At 42.5% G+C, this 19,933-nt stretch overlaps 1 protein-coding gene across 2 annotated transcripts; it reads left to right on the top strand.

Moving 5' to 3' along the window:
- Positions 1–1,787: 1,787 nt before the first annotated feature.
- Positions 1,788–19,351, top strand: LOC308589722 (interferon-induced GTP-binding protein Mx2-like). 2 transcript variants are annotated; one of them, XM_081199128.1, is made up of 14 exons: positions 1,788–1,944; positions 6,223–6,532; positions 8,308–8,500; positions 8,991–9,128; positions 10,327–10,481; positions 10,769–10,907; positions 11,484–11,682; positions 12,252–12,330; positions 12,453–12,575; positions 13,852–13,993; positions 14,908–15,066; positions 15,441–15,517; positions 17,825–18,043; positions 18,599–19,351. In XM_081199128.1, exons 2-14 carry the CDS (start codon positions 6,254–6,256, stop codon positions 18,827–18,829), a joined length of 2,133 nt encoding a protein of 710 aa, XP_081055254.1. In that variant the 5' UTR covers positions 1,788–1,944; positions 6,223–6,253; the 3' UTR covers positions 18,830–19,351. The 2 variants fall into 2 exon arrangements, with proteins under 2 accessions (XP_081055254.1, XP_081055255.1); XM_081199129.1 differs by lacking the exon at positions 1,788–1,944 and adding an exon at positions 2,666–2,789.
- The last annotated feature ends 582 nt before the right edge of the window (positions 19,352–19,933 follow it).

Raw genomic sequence — 19,933 nt, 5'->3', positions numbered from 1 at the left:
GCTGTCTCTATTTACTCTCCTGCAAAACCAATCAGTGATTGGTTTGGAGCTATGGAGTTCCCCAGAGAATTTATTAGCTGGTTCTAATTAAGCTATTATACAACTTAGTTTTGTACTGAGTTTTCATCTCTCAACTGAACCAGCACAGGCTACTTGCTACCTGTTTTCTGAGCTTGTCTCTGGCCAAGTCAAAAACCAGCTTTGTCTGTTCTGCTAGGGAGTGGCTGTGGTCAACCAGAGACAACAGGATTCACACAGAAAACAGATTGTGGTCTGCCAATTTGCCTTCCCACCCCCGAAAAATGGCCCAAAATACCCCTCACCCTACCTTGAGATAACTGCAGGCTGCATTGTTTTAAATGTTGCTGGCTATTAGATATGAGAGTTAATAGTTTCAGTTGGTTTAATTTAGCCCTTGCTTGGCTCCTTGGCTGAAATGGAATGATTTATGTACATTAAGACTCCTCAGAACCTTTTAAAAAGTATAATAATAATCCAAAAAACAACATTCAATGACAATGTGGTGGTTAACAGTAGGAAGTGGAGCAAAGACCAAATGGAACAGTCAAAAGGACAGCCCTGTGTGGGGCTGAGAAAGTGGTATATGAAGTGTGTGTAAGAGTGAGAGGCAGAGAAACAGACTATTAAGGGATGTTGCAAGAGAAGAGAGTGAACAATGACGTAGGGGTGTGTGAAATCGACTTCCCTAAATCAGTGGAGATCTGATTTCGCAAGCTTGATGTTAGCTTAGTGACTTTTTTATAGTGACTTACCATTGAAACTCTTTAATTGGAATGTCTGTAAATGTTTTAAGATGTGAAGAAGCCATAAGATCCAGGGCAGCACACAGATACAACATTTAAAAGCAAAAACACAGTAAAAAAGTTATAAAACTGAACAGTCTAAGAATAATTACAATTAAAGAGTTATAAAAATGGTCTTCCATCCAATGATGGGGTTGGCAGGCACAGTATTCTCCAGCCACCAAATGCCTGGCTGAACAGGAATGTTTTCAACTTCCTCCTGAAAGTTAATAATGACAGAGACAAACATACCATACAAGCAGGTGGGTTCTGCCCAGTCAGCCAGCACAACCCCAACCATACCTACTCAAGCAAGTCCTATTGAATTCAGTGGGGCTTCTTCTCAGCTGTGTGGTGTTAGGATTGCAGTCTTAAGGAAAGTGAATTTAGGTACCATTGGAATCAATGGGAAATATTGTCATGTCTTAAATCCCATGGATCCCTGCAGCCAACTCCATGCATCAAACCCCCATTGCATCTCTGTAACTGATTTATTTTAAAAATGTGGATTTGTTAAATATGAACTATATGATGCTTGGATTGAACTATATGATGCTTGGCTATCCGAGGCTGCCCCTGCTCTTATAGTCGGCCCCACGGGTGGGGTGAGGAAGCATCTCTGCAGTGTTTGTGGGTTTTTCTTCCATCTGAGGCTCTTCCAGCTCAAGCGCGCGAGATATTTCCTGATCCAGAGCCTACTGCACTTACGTTGGGCGGGGCCAGCTTTCCTGCACCCCAAACCTACAAAGAAGGCGGGGGGGGGTAAGAAGGTAAAGGTGCAGGGATCAGGCATAAGGCCCGCTTCGTCCGGCATCCGGCCCCAAGGTGCCTTCTGCGAAGCTCGCCAGCGGGATCCGACCACAGCTGCGCTCTCCCCGCTGGCGATCCAGGGAACTTAGTTGCTACGCCGGGCACCATCCTCTCCGCTCCCCGCCCCTTCCCGCTTTCCTTTCTGCCCAGATTTTATTTTTAAGTTTCATTTCCCCAGATTTCGTCCCGGGGAAGAGGCGGGGCGAGGGATGATGCTAAATTGCCGGCCCGGAGATCCAGAGGAGACTGGCTCGGAGTCGCTTCGGTGGACGCAAGAGCCAGAGATCCGGCAGCGGGACAGATCGCCACCCAAGATCTCCGCTCCGTAAAGGTGACGTTTCCCCTCGACCCTTTCGGCGCCTTGCTGTTAACCGAGTGATAGGCAAACAACCTTCCAGGAGAGATTTCCTTTTATCCCGCAAGAGGGCGAGCGACGCTGGTTGCGGCTCCGCCTTCCCTCCTGGAAGAGCCGAAAGGTCTCGCTCGGTCCTTGGAGGCGCTTCAGCCTTTCCATTTAATGGGGCGAATAGCGGCTTCGTGGGGCGGGAGGGAGGGAGGGGCCATGTTCTCGGGCCCCTGGCTTGGGGAGGAAGGGCGGCGTTGATTGGCCCCATTGCGCTCTGCCTTCGCGCCCCAGGACGCAGCAGGTGGGAAGCGTCCCGCCCGAAGTCCTGTTGGATACGGGGGTGGGAGGGTCACTCTCGGGGAAGTGAAGTTGGGATTAAGAAAGGGGGCGTGGGATTTTGGTTAGGGGGCGCAGACCCTCAGATTGCTTTTTATTGATGGGGGGAACTGCCCCCTTGGCTACGCCAGGGAAGGGGGCTCAGTTCCCTCAGGCAGGCACGCGGAGCTCCACAAAACAGCCTGAGGGACGCGGTCGGGTTGTCGTTCTTTCGCGGTCCTGTAGCACCAGCCCAGAAGTGATGCTCCGCTCCGGGCTAGTCAGGCTGTCCGGTTCAGAGAGGCGGTGTTTTCTGAGGGAAGACTGCTGGCGCCCCTTGTGGCAGAAGCGAATAGCGCTGAAGCCCCTTTTGTCACCTGATATGAACGCTCACTGTAGTTTTGGGCGTTGGCTCGTTCTTGTTTGGAGCCGCGCTGAAAGGTTCCTGTTCCAGGCAGATGCAGAGCTTGATGCCCCCTTGGTGTGGGGAAGAGCTGAGGATGGAAGTGTCAGGTGTGGGTGAACACTCCAGAATATATTATTATTATTATTATCATTCCTGCTGTTGTTATTCTTACCATTTCTATTATATGCCACCCTTCATCAAAAGATCTCAGCGGGGTTCACTTTCAGGTGGCCTCCAGGCTTTTAAAGGTTCTGTAACCATGTTTTAAGAGAAAGTAATAATCTGAGCAATCCTGCTCATAGTTGTGTATAGGACCACAAACTAAATATAAAGCAGGAGATTTGCGATCAGGACCTCCCATGTTTGTTTGCCCCAACAGCTGCTGTAATGGAAACAATCAGATTAAAAACTGTAGCTTTGGGAAGGGGGTAAGATATTCTTTCCCACAGTTCTCTCAGTTAAAATTCCCCCCTCCAGCAAAGTTGCCGTGTTTACCCCTGTAGGGCAGACAGCAGCCGTGTATGTAAAATTTGAGAAAGGGGCAGGGGGAAGGGGAATTAAAGTCCCTCCACCTATGTCATGATCTTGATCTGATTCCCCTCTCCCTCCTACACACACGACTGGTTTTCTATCTAAACATTTGTTTTCTAAAACATGGGACAACTTCCTTAGTGTAAGAATGGCACACAAAAACCTGGGAACATTGCCATTTTATCAGATTTCGCTTACTGTAAATGGGAGGATGCATCACAGACAACAGATAAATGGGATAAAAATCGAATTTTATACAATGACCAGGAACAACAAAATATATTATACTATTCAGCTGCTTATCTTATGTTACTACAGTTACGTCATATGTGTTATGGATAATCATGCTGTGTTTTCGTTTTGTTTTTCAACTTTGAATTAAATGTTGCAGAAATCAGACCATAAGATAATCATTTGAAACACATGCCAGGACATCTTTTATTTTCCTGATACATATGTCAGGAGAGTCAGCTTGCACCTTTGTGTCATAGACATTATGAACATGATACAAAGTGCAAAATATTTATACAGTAGCTGACAAAAAAAAACACCAGGCGCACGAGTTTATTCCTCAAACACACTGGAAAATTACAAAAGTTGGAAGAGGATTTTGGCAAGTTACTAAAATAGGGTTGCCTTTTAAATATCAGCTTGTCTAGCAGCTTTCTTTGCATTACATGGAAGTCTGCCATTACACATATTAGAGCATTTTTGCACAACTCTGTTCTTGTGGTTAGAGCAGAATATGAATCAAACACTTCCGTTCACACACAGTCAGCTGTCAATTATCTAGAAGTCTAGACCTTATTGATTTTGTTAACATTTTTTTAAAGTGTGGGAGAACATCATCACTTAGCAATGAGCAAATTCTTGAGAGAACTGGCTAGGAAACAAAGTGAAAATGATGTATTGAGAAACGACAACAGGGAAGAAGGTAGGAACCCGCCACCTAGTGGACAAAGATTGAATTATTGACATTGCCTTTAAAAGCGTACACAAAATCTACAGTAGGACAATACAGTGGTACATTGGTTCCCGAACGGCATAGTGGGCGAACAAATTGGCTCCCGAACGCCGCAAACCTGGAAGTAAGTGTTCCGGTTTGCGAATGTTTTTTGGAAGCTGAACATCCATTTCAGCTGTCGGCATTGTTTCTTGGGCCAATCAGCCAATCAGAAGCTGCGTCTTGGTTTTCGAACATTTTGCAAGTTGAGCGGACTTCCAAAATGGATTGAATTCGAGAACCATGGTACCACTGTACCTTTACTAAGCCTACCAGGTATTGGATATCCCCCTAAAGTGGATTTAGGATTTTTTTTCTTATGGGCCAACATGTTTACTTTTGTTTTTTCAAATACCAGGAGCTCTATACACAAGTGGGTTCCTTGCCTTTTCTGCAGGGCACACAATGTGTGTGGTTTGTACAAAGAGGGTTCTAGAAGGTTTCTTCTTGTTGTGATCGAAGGTTTATTTCCATGTGAAAGAAACAGGAAGAAGGTTTTGGATGTTTGGGTTATTTCTCTGGGAAGCTGAGTACAGCTGGTTTCAACAGGTTTTGTTGTTCATTCTGTCAAGGTCATACTGACTAATATAGTAAGGCCAGAAGGAGCCTGGGTCTCACTCACTTTCACTTCTGTCTTTGTTCTAGTGTTGTGTTTCTTTATGCTGTAGTGTTAAAGTTTAGTCTTACTAAGTTTGTAAGTTTTATTGTAAGTGCTGCAACTGGATTTTTATGGACTGTGTCAATCCTAATTGTTTTGGATTTGTGGCCATTTATGCTCATTTGCCTTCAGTACCAGTAAAGCTCTGCTGGATGAAGTCCAATTGCCCCTGGTCTGTTTTTTTGGAAACTCTGCTGTACGTGTTTAAGTTTTTTCCTCCGGTGCTAATGCAACAGTGACCACCTGGTTGATATCCTCAGCCTTGGAGCAGGTGCTTCATCCCAATCTGAAATCCTGTGGGCGCTGGCCAGCTGAGAAGAGTAGCAGGGAGTAGCAGGGAGTGAAGACAGGAGTTCTTTGCTATCTTCTGCTACTTCAGAATAGTGGTAGTGGTGGTAGTGAACACAGCTGGCTTTGAATTTCCATTTGTATTTATACTTTATGCTTATGGGTTAAGAGCCGAAACCTGGAAATCCTTCATTTGCATCTCTACTCCTTTCTTCTTCTTCTGATGCCTTAAAGACTTAATACATTTATTGTGGCATAAGCTTTCAAGGACTGCAGTCCTCTGTATCAGATACACAAAGTACTGTCTTGACTAGGAAGACGGATAGCACTTCACGCACCTGCTGTTGACTGCAGTCCATGAAGCTTATGCCATAATACACTTATTTATTTGTATTTGTATTTATGGTGCAACAGGAACTCTTGTTTTTGCTGCAAAAGATTTAACATGCCTAGCCCTCAAGAAAAGGAAAAATACATTATTGCAGACAGGCACATGGTGAGGGGAAAAAATACACACGGTGACATTTTTTTAAAAAATCCAATTTATTTAAATGAAAGGATATGCAAGCTTGCAAAAGCAGAACTTGTTTGCACAGGACTCTTCCTTTTGAACTTTCCCCTTTGTTTGGATCTGAGAGAGCAGAGTTTTATACTTCTAGCCTTAGAGTTTTTTAATTCAGCTTGTATAGCATTCTGACCTTACCTGGAAGTAAACTCTATGGTATTCAGTGGGAATTGCTTCCAAGTAAACCACATAGGATTGCACTGGAAGTGTATTAAATATTGAACCATTGTTGGATAAAGATATTATGCAGATTGACAGCTATCTTGCATTAAGATGGAATGTAAAATGCTGTGCAGATGTTATCCTTTCCTTCTGCTTATTTAAATAGTTAAGTTGAGAATAGTGGAGACAAACATTCTAGTGTATCTCCTGCTTCCAGATCTCCATAAATATGTGCATGCCCCATTTTCACCCACCCACATCCACAGTTCCAATCCAGCCCCCATCACTGCTTTGAGTTTTTCTTATTCTTGACAAAATGTCTAATATCATTTCAGGAATCAATAAAGGAAAGACCCAGATAACTAAATGTTGAAGTCCTCTTCCTGGCGTGAGTCTCCATCTGACCGACGCACTCGGAAACTTAGGAACAGACGCTCTTCAGATGAGGAGATGGATAACCGGTGGAATCTGCAACAAAATGGGACTATAGACACAATCCCATCACTGTTGCCAGAAGAAGCTAAATCTATATCATACTTTGCTGCACCAAATGTATTTGCTCCATCAAAAATGGAAGGCTTTGTGTTCAGTCCCATAAAACAAGAGGATGTGGATCAACTGGGAAAACAAAACCAACCTAATAAAGTAAGTCTTTTGAGTTAATATGCACCTCGTTAGCACTGAAATCCTGCAATTTAGAGCCAGCTTTTTAGTCAAGGTTGTGCATTCTTGACACTAAACAAATCTAGGATTGTATGCCTCAGAAATCCAGATTTCTGGCCAAGAAAATTTGAAATTATGTGGGTCTGCATAATTACTCTTATTTTCTGAAATTTATCCTGCTGCTTCTCCCTTGAGCCCTGCTTGTAACTAAAGTCATACCTTGGAAGCAGAACGCCTTGCAAGTCGAGCATTTTGGCTCCCGAACACCGCAAACCCGGTGAGTGTTCCGGTTTGCGAATGTTTTTGGAACCCAATCATCCAGTGCGGCCTCCGATTAGCTGCAGGAGCTCCCTTGGTTTCCGAATGTTTTGGAAGTCGAATGGACTTCCGGGACGGATTCTGTTCGACTTTCAAGGTATGACTGTACTGGATATCTTACTCAGCCACCCCTCTGGCTTTGGAGAGTTTAACAGGTGTTGTCCACACACTCTCAAGAGTATAGGCTCCTAGCCATAAGAGCCTGTGTGAGGGTTCAGGGAGCAGATGTTGGAACAGGACCCATTACAAGACTAGTAGGGGAAGGAAGGATAGATGGAGAGGGGAAACCACAAGGGAGGCCACTGTCTTCCTCTCTAGACGGCCAGTTGTCTTGAGTGAGAGGGAATCTTTCTCATGGGAACTAACCTGCCTGGTGTGTTGTCTCTTTCTGGAAGGAGACTGGTTATGAATCAACTATGTTAGTGACGTTTGAGAATGATAAGGAACACAAATTCTGCTCATGGTCCTGTTGGAATATTCTAGTTGCTAGGCAATGGAAAATTTCTCCAGCAACAGGTGTCCTTATCAGGGCATGTGATCAAGGAAGTCTGGGTCAGTGTAAATGACTACAGTCATACCTCAGAAGTCGAAAGGAATCCATTCTGGAAGTCTGTTTGACTTCCAAAATGTTCTGAAACCAAAGTGTGGCTTCTAATTGGCTGCAGGAAGCTCGTGTAGCCAATTAGAAGCTGCAGAAACCCTGTCGGACGTTCGACTTCCAAAAATAGTTCGCAAATCGGAACACTCACTTCCAAGTTTGTGGCGTTCGGGAGCAAAAACATCCGAGAACTAAGCTGTTCAAAAACCAATGTTCAATTGTATGTGAATGAGTCAGCATTAGGTATCTGGCCAGATGGCTAAAAAGAGAAAAAGATTATGTTGCTTTATTTGCTTTGTTCATTAATGACCAGTGTGAAGTTTTGTGAATAACATATACTCTGAGAAACAGGACCAGATTATGTTTATTCCTGTAATGGGAATTTCACTAAGAGATAGCTCTTAGTAAAAGATGCAGAAAAGCCTTTCCGTAAAAAGGAACTCTTCTGCAGAAATAAATGAAAACCCAAGAGTAAGATGCTCTCGCACTAAAATGAAGTGCCTAGCCTGGTCTAGAACCAATGCTACTTTTTGTGGGTGTTCAGTGATCTTTTTGATCCAAGCTGCTCCTATGAGTGTCACTCAGTGTTTGAAATACAATTCTGGCTTAGCTTTACATCTGACCCAAGGGTGGTTCTTTTGTTTCTTCATCTTAATTTGTTTGAATGAAACAAGCCCCCACTTTAGACATAACTTCAGAGATTGTGTTTGTGGTCCCATTTGCGCAAAGCAGGAGTTTTCTCCCTATTCAAAGCAAACCATTAACCACGGCTCGGATGATGTATGAATAGAGCCACATACTAAAATGGAAGTGAACTGTGTATGTGTGTGTTTTTAACCAGAAACCAGAAAACACCTTATTCAGCCAATACGAAGAGAAGATCCGCCCTTGTATTGACCTCATTGATACTCTGAGAGCCCTCGGAGTGGAGAAGGACTTGGCATTGCCAGCAATTGCAGTGATTGGCGATCAGAGCTCAGGGAAAAGCTCAGTTCTGGAAGCTCTTTCTGGAGTCGCTCTTCCACGGGGCAGTGGTGAGAATTCCCGCCGGCTTTTCCTTCTGGGAAGCTTTGAGGATGTGCAAGTTCAGAGATTTTTTAACTTCAGTGATCCTACTTTATAAAAGGCATCTTTATTTTCTAAAGTTACCTTCTCTTTGGTGTCTGCCTGCATTATTTTAACATCTCGGAGGGTTGGATACACTTCAAAGAAAGCAATGTTCCCAGTTAGAAGTCTGAGAAACTAAATTGATTTTTAGAAAGCTTGGTGTAATATTATCGGGGGGTGGGGAATGGCACTGTTCACCTATAAGGTTAAGTGCAAAGATTTTAAGATAGCTGCCTACATCTGCAGTATAGCTCAGATTATTTATGGAGGTCCATTTTAGGAGCTGATTTTGCCCTAGAACTAGGTGTTGTTTCATTATAATCCATGGGATTCTGCCTGTTTTTAGCAATCTTTAGGAAGTTTCTGTGAATCTGAATAACCTATACTTTTAATGAATTGGATTCTCTTCATGAACAGGCATTGTCACCAGATGTCCCTTAGAACTCAGGCTAAAAAAGCTGCTGCCTGGCGAAAAATGGAATGGGAAAATCAGTTACCTGGGAAAATATATGGAACTTGCAAATCCTTTAATGGTAGAAATAGAAATAAGAAAAGGTGAGTGTTGTGATTTCCATTGTATTCAATAACAGATCATTATTTTCTTAATTTCCTTCTGTTATAAATGAGAATACTTCTTCAACTATATTCTATGTATAGTCCCAAAACCAGTGATGAGGTTTACCAGAAAATTTAGGGTAATTTTGCACTGGAATTTTTTTTAATTAAAATAAGGTTTCTTAGAAAATCTTATCCAATTTAGTGTATTTATTTTACTTGTATTTAGCAAACAAAGCTTAACACTTGAGAACAATGAAGCTTCTAACGTTGTATTTGACATTGATTGTCACAAATGAACTTACGAACTTATGGAAAGCGCACTGGATTTTTTTCCATTCCACATTGCTGGCCAAATATCTTCAATGGCTAAAGTTTGGGAGATGTGGAAGCAAATGCATTGCTGAAATCAAATGATGGCTCTTACGTGGCTTCTATAGTATTCTTTTAACCTTCCCCAGCTTTCCCAATTGCTGTCCTTCAGCAGGTTTTTTTCTTAGGTGGGGAGGGGAGAGTCTCGTGGCCATTGTGGTGTCACAGATGCCCCATGAAGGGGTCCCAGGTCTGCAGTGATTGGCAGCTGCAGATTCAGGCAGAAATGTTTCCCCCAGCTCTTCTCTCCCTGGAGATGGTTCAGAGATTGAACCATGGGTCCTTCTGTATGCAAAAAACAACAGTCCTTAAAAATAAAACTGCACCATTGGAAACCAGAATTAACTTTTACATGAAAATTTATAACAGTTCCGTTAACACTGTTTGATAAACATAGCCATATTAACCTTTCCAGTCTCAGAATTATAAGAAGATACAGTCATACCTCGGGTTGAAATTGCTTCAGGTTGAGCACTTTTGGGTTGCGCTCCGCGGCAACCCGGAAGTAACATAACGCGTTACTTCTGGGTTTCGCCGCTCGCGAGTGCGCAGACAGTCAAAATGATGTCACATGCATGCGCAGAAGGGGCGAATCGCGGCACGCACAGCCGCGGGTTGCATTCGCTTCAGGATGCAAACGGGGCTCCGGAACGGATCCCGTTCGCATCCTGAGGTACCACTATACTGATTTTCTAAAGAGTTTTCCTTCCTGCCAAGTTTGGCACCTGTGTTGTATAACAAATGGTAGCCAGAAGAGGCTGCCAGTCCTATGACATGAGTATCTGAAATGTTGATGTTAAAGTTTTTCTTGCTTTCTTCATTCCAGCTCAGAACATAATAGCTGGTGATGGAGTGGCCATTAGTGATAAACTAATTACCCTTGAAATTAGATCTCCTGAAGTTCCAGACTTGACTCTGATTGATCTGCCAGGGATTGCAAGAGTGGCTGTGGGTAATCAGCCAGTAAATATTGGAGATCAGGTAAAACACTAAATATCTTGCCCAAGAGAGCTTTCTCCATAAGTGTACTGCATTCCTTACTAGGTTTCTGCTCCTTTCCTGCTGCTCTTGCAAGCTCCCAGTCCTGGTGCTTTCTGCCTACCCCCTAAACTGGCAACCCCAGTCCTCTTTCAGCCTTGCATCTTGCCCAGTATATGATCCTGCCTTGATTCCTGTACTAGCTTCAACTTGGCCTAGGCAACTTTCTATCAAACAGTGAAATAACTCTACAGTAGCTCTAACAGCAGTTCTGTTTGTCTTCATTGCAGATCAAAAAGCTGATTAAAACGTTTATTGATAAACAAGAGACAATAAATTTAGTGGTGGTTCCAAGTAATGTTGATATTGCCACAACAGAGGCACTGAAAATGGCCCAGGAGGTGGATCCAAATGGAGAGAGAACGCTTGGTAAGGAGGCAAAATAATTCTCCTTAACTTTGATAATCTTGCACTGTTGAAATGAGAACATGATTTTCAGATCCTGGAATGTCGGTAATTGTAGGTTGTTGTTGCTTTAAATGGTTCATGGTCACTATTTGTTTAGTTCCTTAAGTATTCTTTATTTATCTCACTAACCCACATGAAAACATGTGTTTCCTTTTTTCCTCATCATGAAGACAAGCCAAAGGTCCCCAGTTCTATATAGGGAGTTTTGCTGGAGTGGCAGCTGGTCTTTATTCAGCACTGGCAATGGGACAACATACTTCATCGTACCTGAAAGTTAGCTTAGGGAATTCAGGGGAAGTGGTGGTTTCTCCATAATGTTTCAGTTGGCCCTGGTTCAAAGACATAATGTTTTGCTTAATTCTACTGCAAGAAAGTAGAACTCTTTGGCCTGCATAATGGTTTTTGAACCCTTGATTTTGCCAATGCAAGCAAGATGATTTCTATACAAGTGTGAACAGTCCTTCAATTGTGCGTCACCTTTGCCATTTTGTATTATGTTGGGTTTTTTCCTAATGTCTTTCTGTATTTCATCCCAAGGGATCGTGACAAAGCCTGACCTGATGGACAGAGGAACTGAGGGGACAGTTGTGAACATAGTGAGAAACCAAGTCATTCCCTTGAAAAAGGGATATATGATTGTGAAATGTCGTGGGCAGCAAGATATCCAGTCCAACATGACTTTGGCCTCTGCACTCAAGGAAGAGAGAGCATTTTTCGAGAAACATAAATGCTTTAGGTACTCATAGACTAGAGAGTGATTTTTAAGATAATAGTATAATTACAGTTACTTAAACGGCCTCAGTCCTATATACCTGAAGGAGCATCTCCACCTCCATCGTTCAGCCTGGACACTGAGGTCCAGCGCTGAGGGCCTTCTGGCGGTTCCCTTATTGCGAGAAGTGAGGTTACAGGGAACCAGACAAAGGGCCATCTCAGTAATGGCGACTGCTCTGTGGAATGCCCTCCCATCAGATGTCAAGGAAATAAGCAACTATCCTATTTTTAAAAGACATCTGAAGGCAGCCCTGTTTAGGGAAGCTTTTAATATTTAATGCTGTATTGTTTTTAATACTCGATTGGGAGCCACCCAGAGTGGCTGGAGAAACTCAGCCAGATGAGCAGGGTATAAATTATTATCATTGTTATTATGATTGTTATTATTATTAAATATTTATAAACCACACTTTTCACGGGAAGCAAAGTAATATTGCGTAAAACGTAATGCAACACTAAAAACATCAGTGAGTTTAACTGCAATTGTTAGCATCAGATTTTCTAATAAACATTTTCTTTGTTCCCATACAGTATCCTTCTACAGGAAAAAAAAGCCACAGTCCCCTTACTAGCCGAGAAACTGACAAGCGAGCTTGTGGAACACATTTCCGTAAGTTAGCAAAATGACACTTTAAAAACAACAATGAAACATCAACCCCAAAGTTTGTTTCTTTACTCATTACAAGTTTTTTTCCCCCAGCACCATATACATCTTTTCTTTTTTCTTTTTAGAAATCTTTGCCCACTTTAGAAGAGCAAATAAGATTTCAACTCCAAAAGACAGATACTGAAATGCAGAGATACGGCAAAGCCGTGCCAAAAACCGATGGCGAGAAACAATATTTTTTAGCAGAGGTAAGTACACTGATGAGGACTCGTGCTAAACTTTTCTAGTCTTAATAGTGTTATGCAGACAACATATGTCAGTGTAAGAGTATGTGAGCCTTGGAGGCATCCAGAACCAGCAGCCAACGTAAGATAAGTCATGAACCTGTCTTTGCTGTAAATCGAAGATGCTTTTTGTCATTTGAGTTTCTGACCTACCTCACTCTGTGTACAACCCATTCAGCTACTTTTCTGTTCTGCCTACTGGAAAGCTATGTATTGAGTTCATAAGGCAGAGAAAACTTAGTATAGTTATGCACCAACAAAAACTGAAGTTAGTTTGTAACTCTATTCCCACTTACCTGGGAAGAAGCCTGATTGAACTCAGTGGTACTTCCTTCATAATGGATACCCATTTGAATTCTTACATACTTTGTCTCTTGCATATTCTCAATTATTTTCTGGGATGAATACTTCCAGTGATTACGTTCAACTAATCTTAGGCCTCCTGTTTATTAAATAGTCATCCTGATTTGCTTGCACAAAGCTTACATGGTGGTTAGATATTGTCTAGTCTTCGCTGAGCAGTCATTCAGATTTGTTGGTTGTTTATCCCACACTTTTGGGGCATTTTCCCATCACTATCCAAAGTGGATTGTGCCAGAGTGCTTTAATTCACTTTCATTGCACAAACCTAAATTTCCAGTATTCTGTTTACTCTCTCCCACAAAATACTGACAATCTGGAGTCAACTATGGCATATGCATTCTTTCTAATGTGAGCCATTCAGTTCCAAAATGATTACATTGCTCATAGCTTTATGGAGGCAAGTTCTGGAACAAATTTTGGGTGCTTTTTGTTAAAAAAAAAATTGGATGAATGTGTGTTTGTCTGCTTGGACACATTGCCAGTCAATTTGCTTGATCATTTTAACATTATGGACTTGCTGTCTGAGTTGAATTGATGTCTGCAACATAATTATTTATGTATTTCAGAAAATTTATATACTGCTTGATTGTAGGGGGGAAACTCAAATTGGTTTACAAAAAGATAAAAACAAATCTCTTTAAAAAAGTACACCATAATTAAAAACATACAAAAAGTTAAAGCCACAATAGAATAGACTAAAATAAATTAAAGCTCATCAGAGCAGGACTTTCTAAATATTGCTAACATTGCAACAAAAATAACCACTCATTATCATTGCTGAAAAAACACTTTGTTCAGATTTGAAACATGCACAAATCAAATTGTCTTTATAATCAACAAACCTCATTGCATCTCTTTAAATTGTTTGCTTTCACAGAAAATCGAGCACTTTATTGCAGATGTTGGAAGCACAGTACAAGGAGAAGAAAGTGTGTCTGAAAATGAAGCCAGACTGTTTACCAAAGTTCGCAAAGAATTTCAGAAATGGGGCGAAGGAGTTGCTAGTAGTGGCTTAAAAAGTAAGTACAGACTACACTGTGTCTAGAGCAGCTCCTGTTTTAATAGCATCACATGTCCCTTCTAAACTGAGTCTCCAGGATTACAAATGGCTACCTTAAAATAAAAAGGTGTGTGTATTTAAAAGAAATGCTGTACAAAGAACTTTATTTTGAGGTAAGATGTCCAGCTTATCCTTGTCTGGAGATTTTATCAACCTTAAATAGAAGGGACGATGGAGTAACAGACATGATTAGGTTTAAGCAGGATGCATCCTAAGATTTTGTGTTATCAGGCACCTGGGAAAAGCAGTGGAGGCTATTCGGTTGCTTTTAAACCAACTGCAAGACTCCTAGTTCTATTAGAAACACATAGAATAGGAAGAAACATTTCAACCTCTATTTGGAACACCTTAATAAAATACGCTACTGATGCTGAATTTTGTTGCTGGATCACAAATCCCTTCACCTCTGACTATTGACCATGCTAGCTGAAAATTAACAGTGGAGAGTACTGTGTTAGATAGGGACCCCTGACAGTTAAGTCCAGTCACAAACAACTCTGGGGTTGCGGCACTCATCTTGCTTTACTGGCCGAGGGAGCTGACATTTGTCCGCAGGCAGTTTTTCTGGGTCATGTGGCCATCATGACTAAGCCACTTCTGGCAAAACCAGAGCAGCGCACGGAAATGCCATTTACCTTCCCGCTGGAGAGGTACCTATTTATCTACTTGCACTTTGACATGCTTTCGAACTGCTAGGTTGGCAGGAGCTGGGACCCCTGTGCTAATTTGGGGACTTCTGTAATGAAAAATGATGGTGTAAATTAAACAAACCTATCCTGATTTCAACTAACTGGTTCCCAGGGTGATTTACTGAGCTTTCGTAAATCCGTGACAGGTTTTAGGGGTTTAAAAAAAAATTTCTTCTTCCTGCAGTTCAAGAATCCCTACTCCCTGAGAAGTGGAAATTTGAAAATCAGTATCGTGGCAGAGAGCTTCCTGGATTTCTCAATTACAATACGTTTGAGATGATTATAAGGAAATATATCACCAATCTAGAAAGGCCAGCTGTTGATATTCTAACTAGAGTTACAGGTAAGTCCATTTATTAAATTCAGTTTTCTGGCTACTGGGACAGTGTAAGTTGTTTTAAATGTTGCAGTTGTACCCGCCATAGGACTTTAGGGTGAAAGGTGGGTAATAAAGGGGATTGATTATACATAACATAAAAATATGAAAGGGGTTTTCAAATACTATCTATATATACATGCAATGTAAGTGATTTTGCTTGAGCTGTGAAACCTCCAACATTTATATTTTCGTAAAAGGGCTGTAGGAAAAAATGAATGGAATTGTTAATGGTTTGGGTGTATGCAACATTTTTAGCAAAATACGTGTGAGAAAGCAAGAAATTATTTTTCTACACAGATTCTGATCATTTGGTGTATTCTCTCCCCCCCCCCTTTCAGAAATAGTGCGTCAAGGTTTTGTGGCGATTGCTAAAAGCCATTTTGAAGGATTTCATAATCTTCATTCAGAAGCCAAGGTAAGAACAACACGATGCAGATTCAAACTCTCTTGGATGTGTGGAGCTGCTGGCAGGGAGAGGATGCTTCCTGAGCTCCCCCATTCATTATCTAAACATGATCATCAGAAAGGAGTGTCCCTGCCTGAAACCATCCTACTACAGTGGTGCCCCGCAAGACGAACGCCTCGCGAGACGAAAAACTCGCAAGACGAAAGGTTTTTTCGTTTTTGAGTTGCTTCGCAAGACGAATTTCCCTATGGGCTTGCTTCGCAAAACGAAGCTTGCCCCCGCACCCTGGACCTCTTTTGAAGCAAGGGGCGGCGGGGAGAAGATCGCTTCTCCCCGTTGCCAGCCCCGCAATCTCCGGGGACAGAGGGGAAGGCGCGCACGGACCCCTTTTGAACCAAGGGGCGGCAACGGGGAGAAGCGATTCTCCCCGCTGCCCCTTCCCTTGCTTTAAAACAGGTCCGGGGACAGATGGGAAGGCCCGCGGCGCTTCCCCTCTGTCCCCAGACGGTCTCCATAGGAACGCATTGATTGATTTTCAATGCATTTCTATGGGAAACCGTGCTTCGCAAGACGAAAAACTTGCAAGAAGAAAAAACTTGCGGAACGAATTAATTTCGTCTTGCGAGGCACCACTGTATCTGCTGTTGGCCAGCCATGATTACATGTAATGATGGGCTAAACTATGGCTTTATTTTGGGGAAAATTCTTGGAATTTGTCCCTTTTCTAAAGAAAAAGCAGCTGTGGGGCCCACACCTGAAACATGCTCACTGGGACTCATCACCAGTTTCCTGCTGAAAATTAGTCCCCTCCTTAGCAGTAAACAGTATAGAGGATAGAGTGCATCCCTCACCCAGTGGAAGAGCAATTCTGGGTTGCTCACCCATGATTGCTTATTTTTCTTCAAAATAAACATGAGCAGATTTTAAAAAGTTGCGATAATGTAACATTCAGTTGGCCCCAGGTACTGTCATAGTGGGACAATCCCATTTGTTTTGTTTCTGTTATTTGTTGCAGTTAGTCCCCCTCCCCTTTTTCGGATCACATCTATTGCATCATGCTAAACTACAGTTCAGTGAGACACGAATGATCCTCACTACCTCCTCGGCTGGTGGGCTCTCCCTCTTTCCCTCTGCTCCTTTTGAGCAGCTGGGAGGATGAGTTCATAGTATTTCATTTTTCAGCCATCCCTACTTTCCCTGTGCTAATAACTTGCTTTACCCATTATTGATACCAGCTAGTGCCCAGTAATGCTTTGTTGGATATGGGCCCTAATTTCTGTGTAACTTGATATCAGCTTGCTGCTTCTTGTGATCTGTTGAACCATTGTTCAGAGGTTAGAATAAGTCTGCTATTTTCTGACTTGTTTATTTCATCTCATTTATCTCACTCTATCTTGGATTGTACCATCTAACATGTGCCATCTTCTGGGCCTCTTGGCCTGTGCTATTCAACTCACCGGGTCAGGATGGGACCAGGTTCTCCCCTACCCCCCCCCCCTCCTGATCATGAATTGCTTGCTGCTGTAATGAAAAAAGTTGTGCCCTAATTATTATCCACACACTGGTCTAGTCTGTGTCGCTCCTTTGGTCCTTGGTGTGTGTCAAAATTGTGCATATACCACATGTTAGCATTTCTTCTTCTGCATCATTTCCCTTTTAATCTAGCTCTGCTGTTTGTAGAAACTGGATGGGCAGTGCTGAAAAAAAATTCACAAGCTGGAGGAGGGGTGGAAATTTAGTTTTTCGCAAGCAGCTATCAAAAGCAACAGAACTTGTATGCAGTGAAGCAGAGTATTTCAGAGTATGAAATAAATTCAGTTCACAGAACCGGGTTTCTCTTGGTGCCCTACTCCCCCTGAAATGTTCAAATGTTAGGCACATAGACACTTCCATTTGTTGTACAGTGGTACCTCAGGTTAAGAACTTAATTTGTTCTGGAGGACTGTTCTTAACCTGAGGTACCACTTTAGCTAATGGGGCCTCCCACTGCCGCGCGTCTGTTCTCATCCTGAAGTAAAGTTCTTAACCTGAGGTAATATTTCTGGGTTAGCGGAGTCTGTACCCTGAAGCGTCTGTAACCTGAAGCGTCTGTAACTCGAGGTACCACTGTAGTCTTTTACACTGGAGGAGAGTTTGCAGAATAAGTGGATTTAGGGAGCTTGAGTGCAATGTGTGGTAAAGGAAGGCAGTTTGAGATTAAAGGTCATGGGGAGTACGTGTGGGAGTGTTATGTCCAGTATCTCCATATGGAATAGTCAGATGTGATTCCTTCTATGCTTCATCACTGGAAATGTCTGTTATTTTTGCCTTTCACAGAATAGAATTGAAAGTATTATGGAGAAACAAGCAAAGGAAGCTAAAGCTATAGTCAAGATCCAGTTTGCAATGGAGAAGACCTTATTCTGTCAGGACGATCACTACCAGTCATGCTTAAGAGCTGTAAAGGAAGCTGCAAGAGGGGGGAAAAGCACAGCGATAGCTGAAGAAGGCACTGCAATCGCTGAAACAGCTTTTCATTTGGAGGCATACTTCAAGGTGAGTTACATGGCATTCCTGAACATATTTACTCAGAAGTAAGTCCTGTTGAATTTGATGGGTCTTACTCCCAGGATCGCAGCCTCAAGTCACCAATATCATTTGTACCCGTTTGACTTTGATTATAATTGCTAACAATATTGCATAGCAAATCAGATTGAACTGAGAGTTCATGATCACATTCATTCCAAGATACTCCTGGTTTATCATGAGCCTCGTTTATAAATATGCTATTAAGTCAAAGGCTCCCACAAGGCGTGGGGACCACATGGCATCTTCAGTGCTGTGAGGTTATAACGCTAGCCTTCCTTGCCTGGCCCCCGATGAGGCTCAGATGCCATTGTGGCCACCCAATGTTTTATCTCCAGCAGTGGGTATATTTTGCTCAGTCGCAATTTTTCTCCGCTGCCATTATTCCACTTATTTCCCCCCTCAAGCAAGACAGTGCTGGGTGACTGCCCAAGTCTATCATTCTTTACCACTGCTCATTCAGAAACAGAATTACCAGCATGTGGAAGTTACTAATTGCAGTGCATGCATCTTTTTTCATTTCAGACTGTAATCAAACGTCTCTCCTCCCAAGTTCCCCTCATTATCCAGTACTTCATCCTCAATAAATATGAATACAGGCTGAAGAATGAAATGATGCTGCTCCTGAGTCAAAGGGAGAATTTGAGCCTTCTGATCCAGGAGCGCACAGATGCTGCCGAACAGAGGCAGTTCTTGTCTGACCGCATTGATCGTCTGCTTCAAGCTCGGGACCACTTAGCAAAATTACTTGGCTAAAAACGTGTGCTTCTGCTGCTGCTTCCAGAAGGCTAGTGCGCTAGACAGCTTTTTGGTAGATTATATCTCTCTTACTAAAAGATGTGGCTCATCACTTGCAGTTCGTGAATCTGGAAGAACTTTGCTTACTCGCAAACAACCCTTAGTGCCGTGCTGTGTCTTATGCATTAAACTTCTCAAGGACAAACTGCCTTGTCAAAGCCACTTTGACTTAGATTCCATCAGTTTGAATTGTTCAGCATAGTAGAAGGGGGGAGCAATATATGCAGTATTTTTTTTAAAAAAAATTTAAAGGTGTGTGGGTACTCATAAATTGATAAAAGTGGCAGCACAAAATGGTTGTAATGGGCAGCAAAAAACAGTGCTGTGTGGCTGAGTACTGTCACCCAAAAAGTGTTTATGCTTTTAAGCTCCATCAGAGGCAGATTTAGATTAGCTCAACCAGTTCCCCGTGCAGGGACCAAGGGGGTGCCTTCCCAAAGCCAGTAAGCGCTGGGGAGGCGGCGTGAGGCTGACAGGGTTGTGGGGAGGGGGGGCAAGTCACATTTTGAGCTATTATTTTTACAAGATTGCCATGCTCTTCATGCAAAGAATAGCGACTACTTATCACATATCTGCTCTTTTTGTGTGTTGGAGATGGGTGCATTAATGTCTGAATAGGGGATATCATGCAGTTTTATTGAAATCTGTTGTGGCCAAAGTACTTGGAATGGGATGCAGCCTTGAAGCTGCTTGTTCATCTGCTAATTATGTGTCCTTTTTTGCTTTTTTACTATTTAGGTGCAGGTGTTTTTGTCCTTCTCATGAGTATTTTATGGGGACCGTATCTTGTTTACTTCTAAATGTGCCTTGGGGGCCAAAAAATATGGGGCAGGGAAGTTTACTTCAGATTCACTAGGTTTCTGTGGCTTCTGCATGGAAAGTACTGGAAGTGGGTGATGCTTGTGGGTTGCAGTTTGTTCTCTGTGCGGTGTCTGTATGAAGCCATGTAGGAATTTGGGTGACATCGAACTCTTGCACACACCAGTTGGTCAGCTCCTAAGTCAGAAGATCAGTAATGATCCTTTGTGACCCACTCTTGCCTTTCTGGCAGCAGGCACACAC

This window comes from Podarcis bocagei, assembly GCF_964188305.1.
Source record: "Podarcis bocagei genome assembly, chromosome: 6".
In the NCBI taxonomy this organism is placed as follows: Eukaryota; Metazoa; Chordata; class Lepidosauria; order Squamata; family Lacertidae; genus Podarcis; species Podarcis bocagei.
Note: the sequence above shows the minus strand (reverse complement) of the source record. Positions and strands in the feature narration are given on the sequence as shown.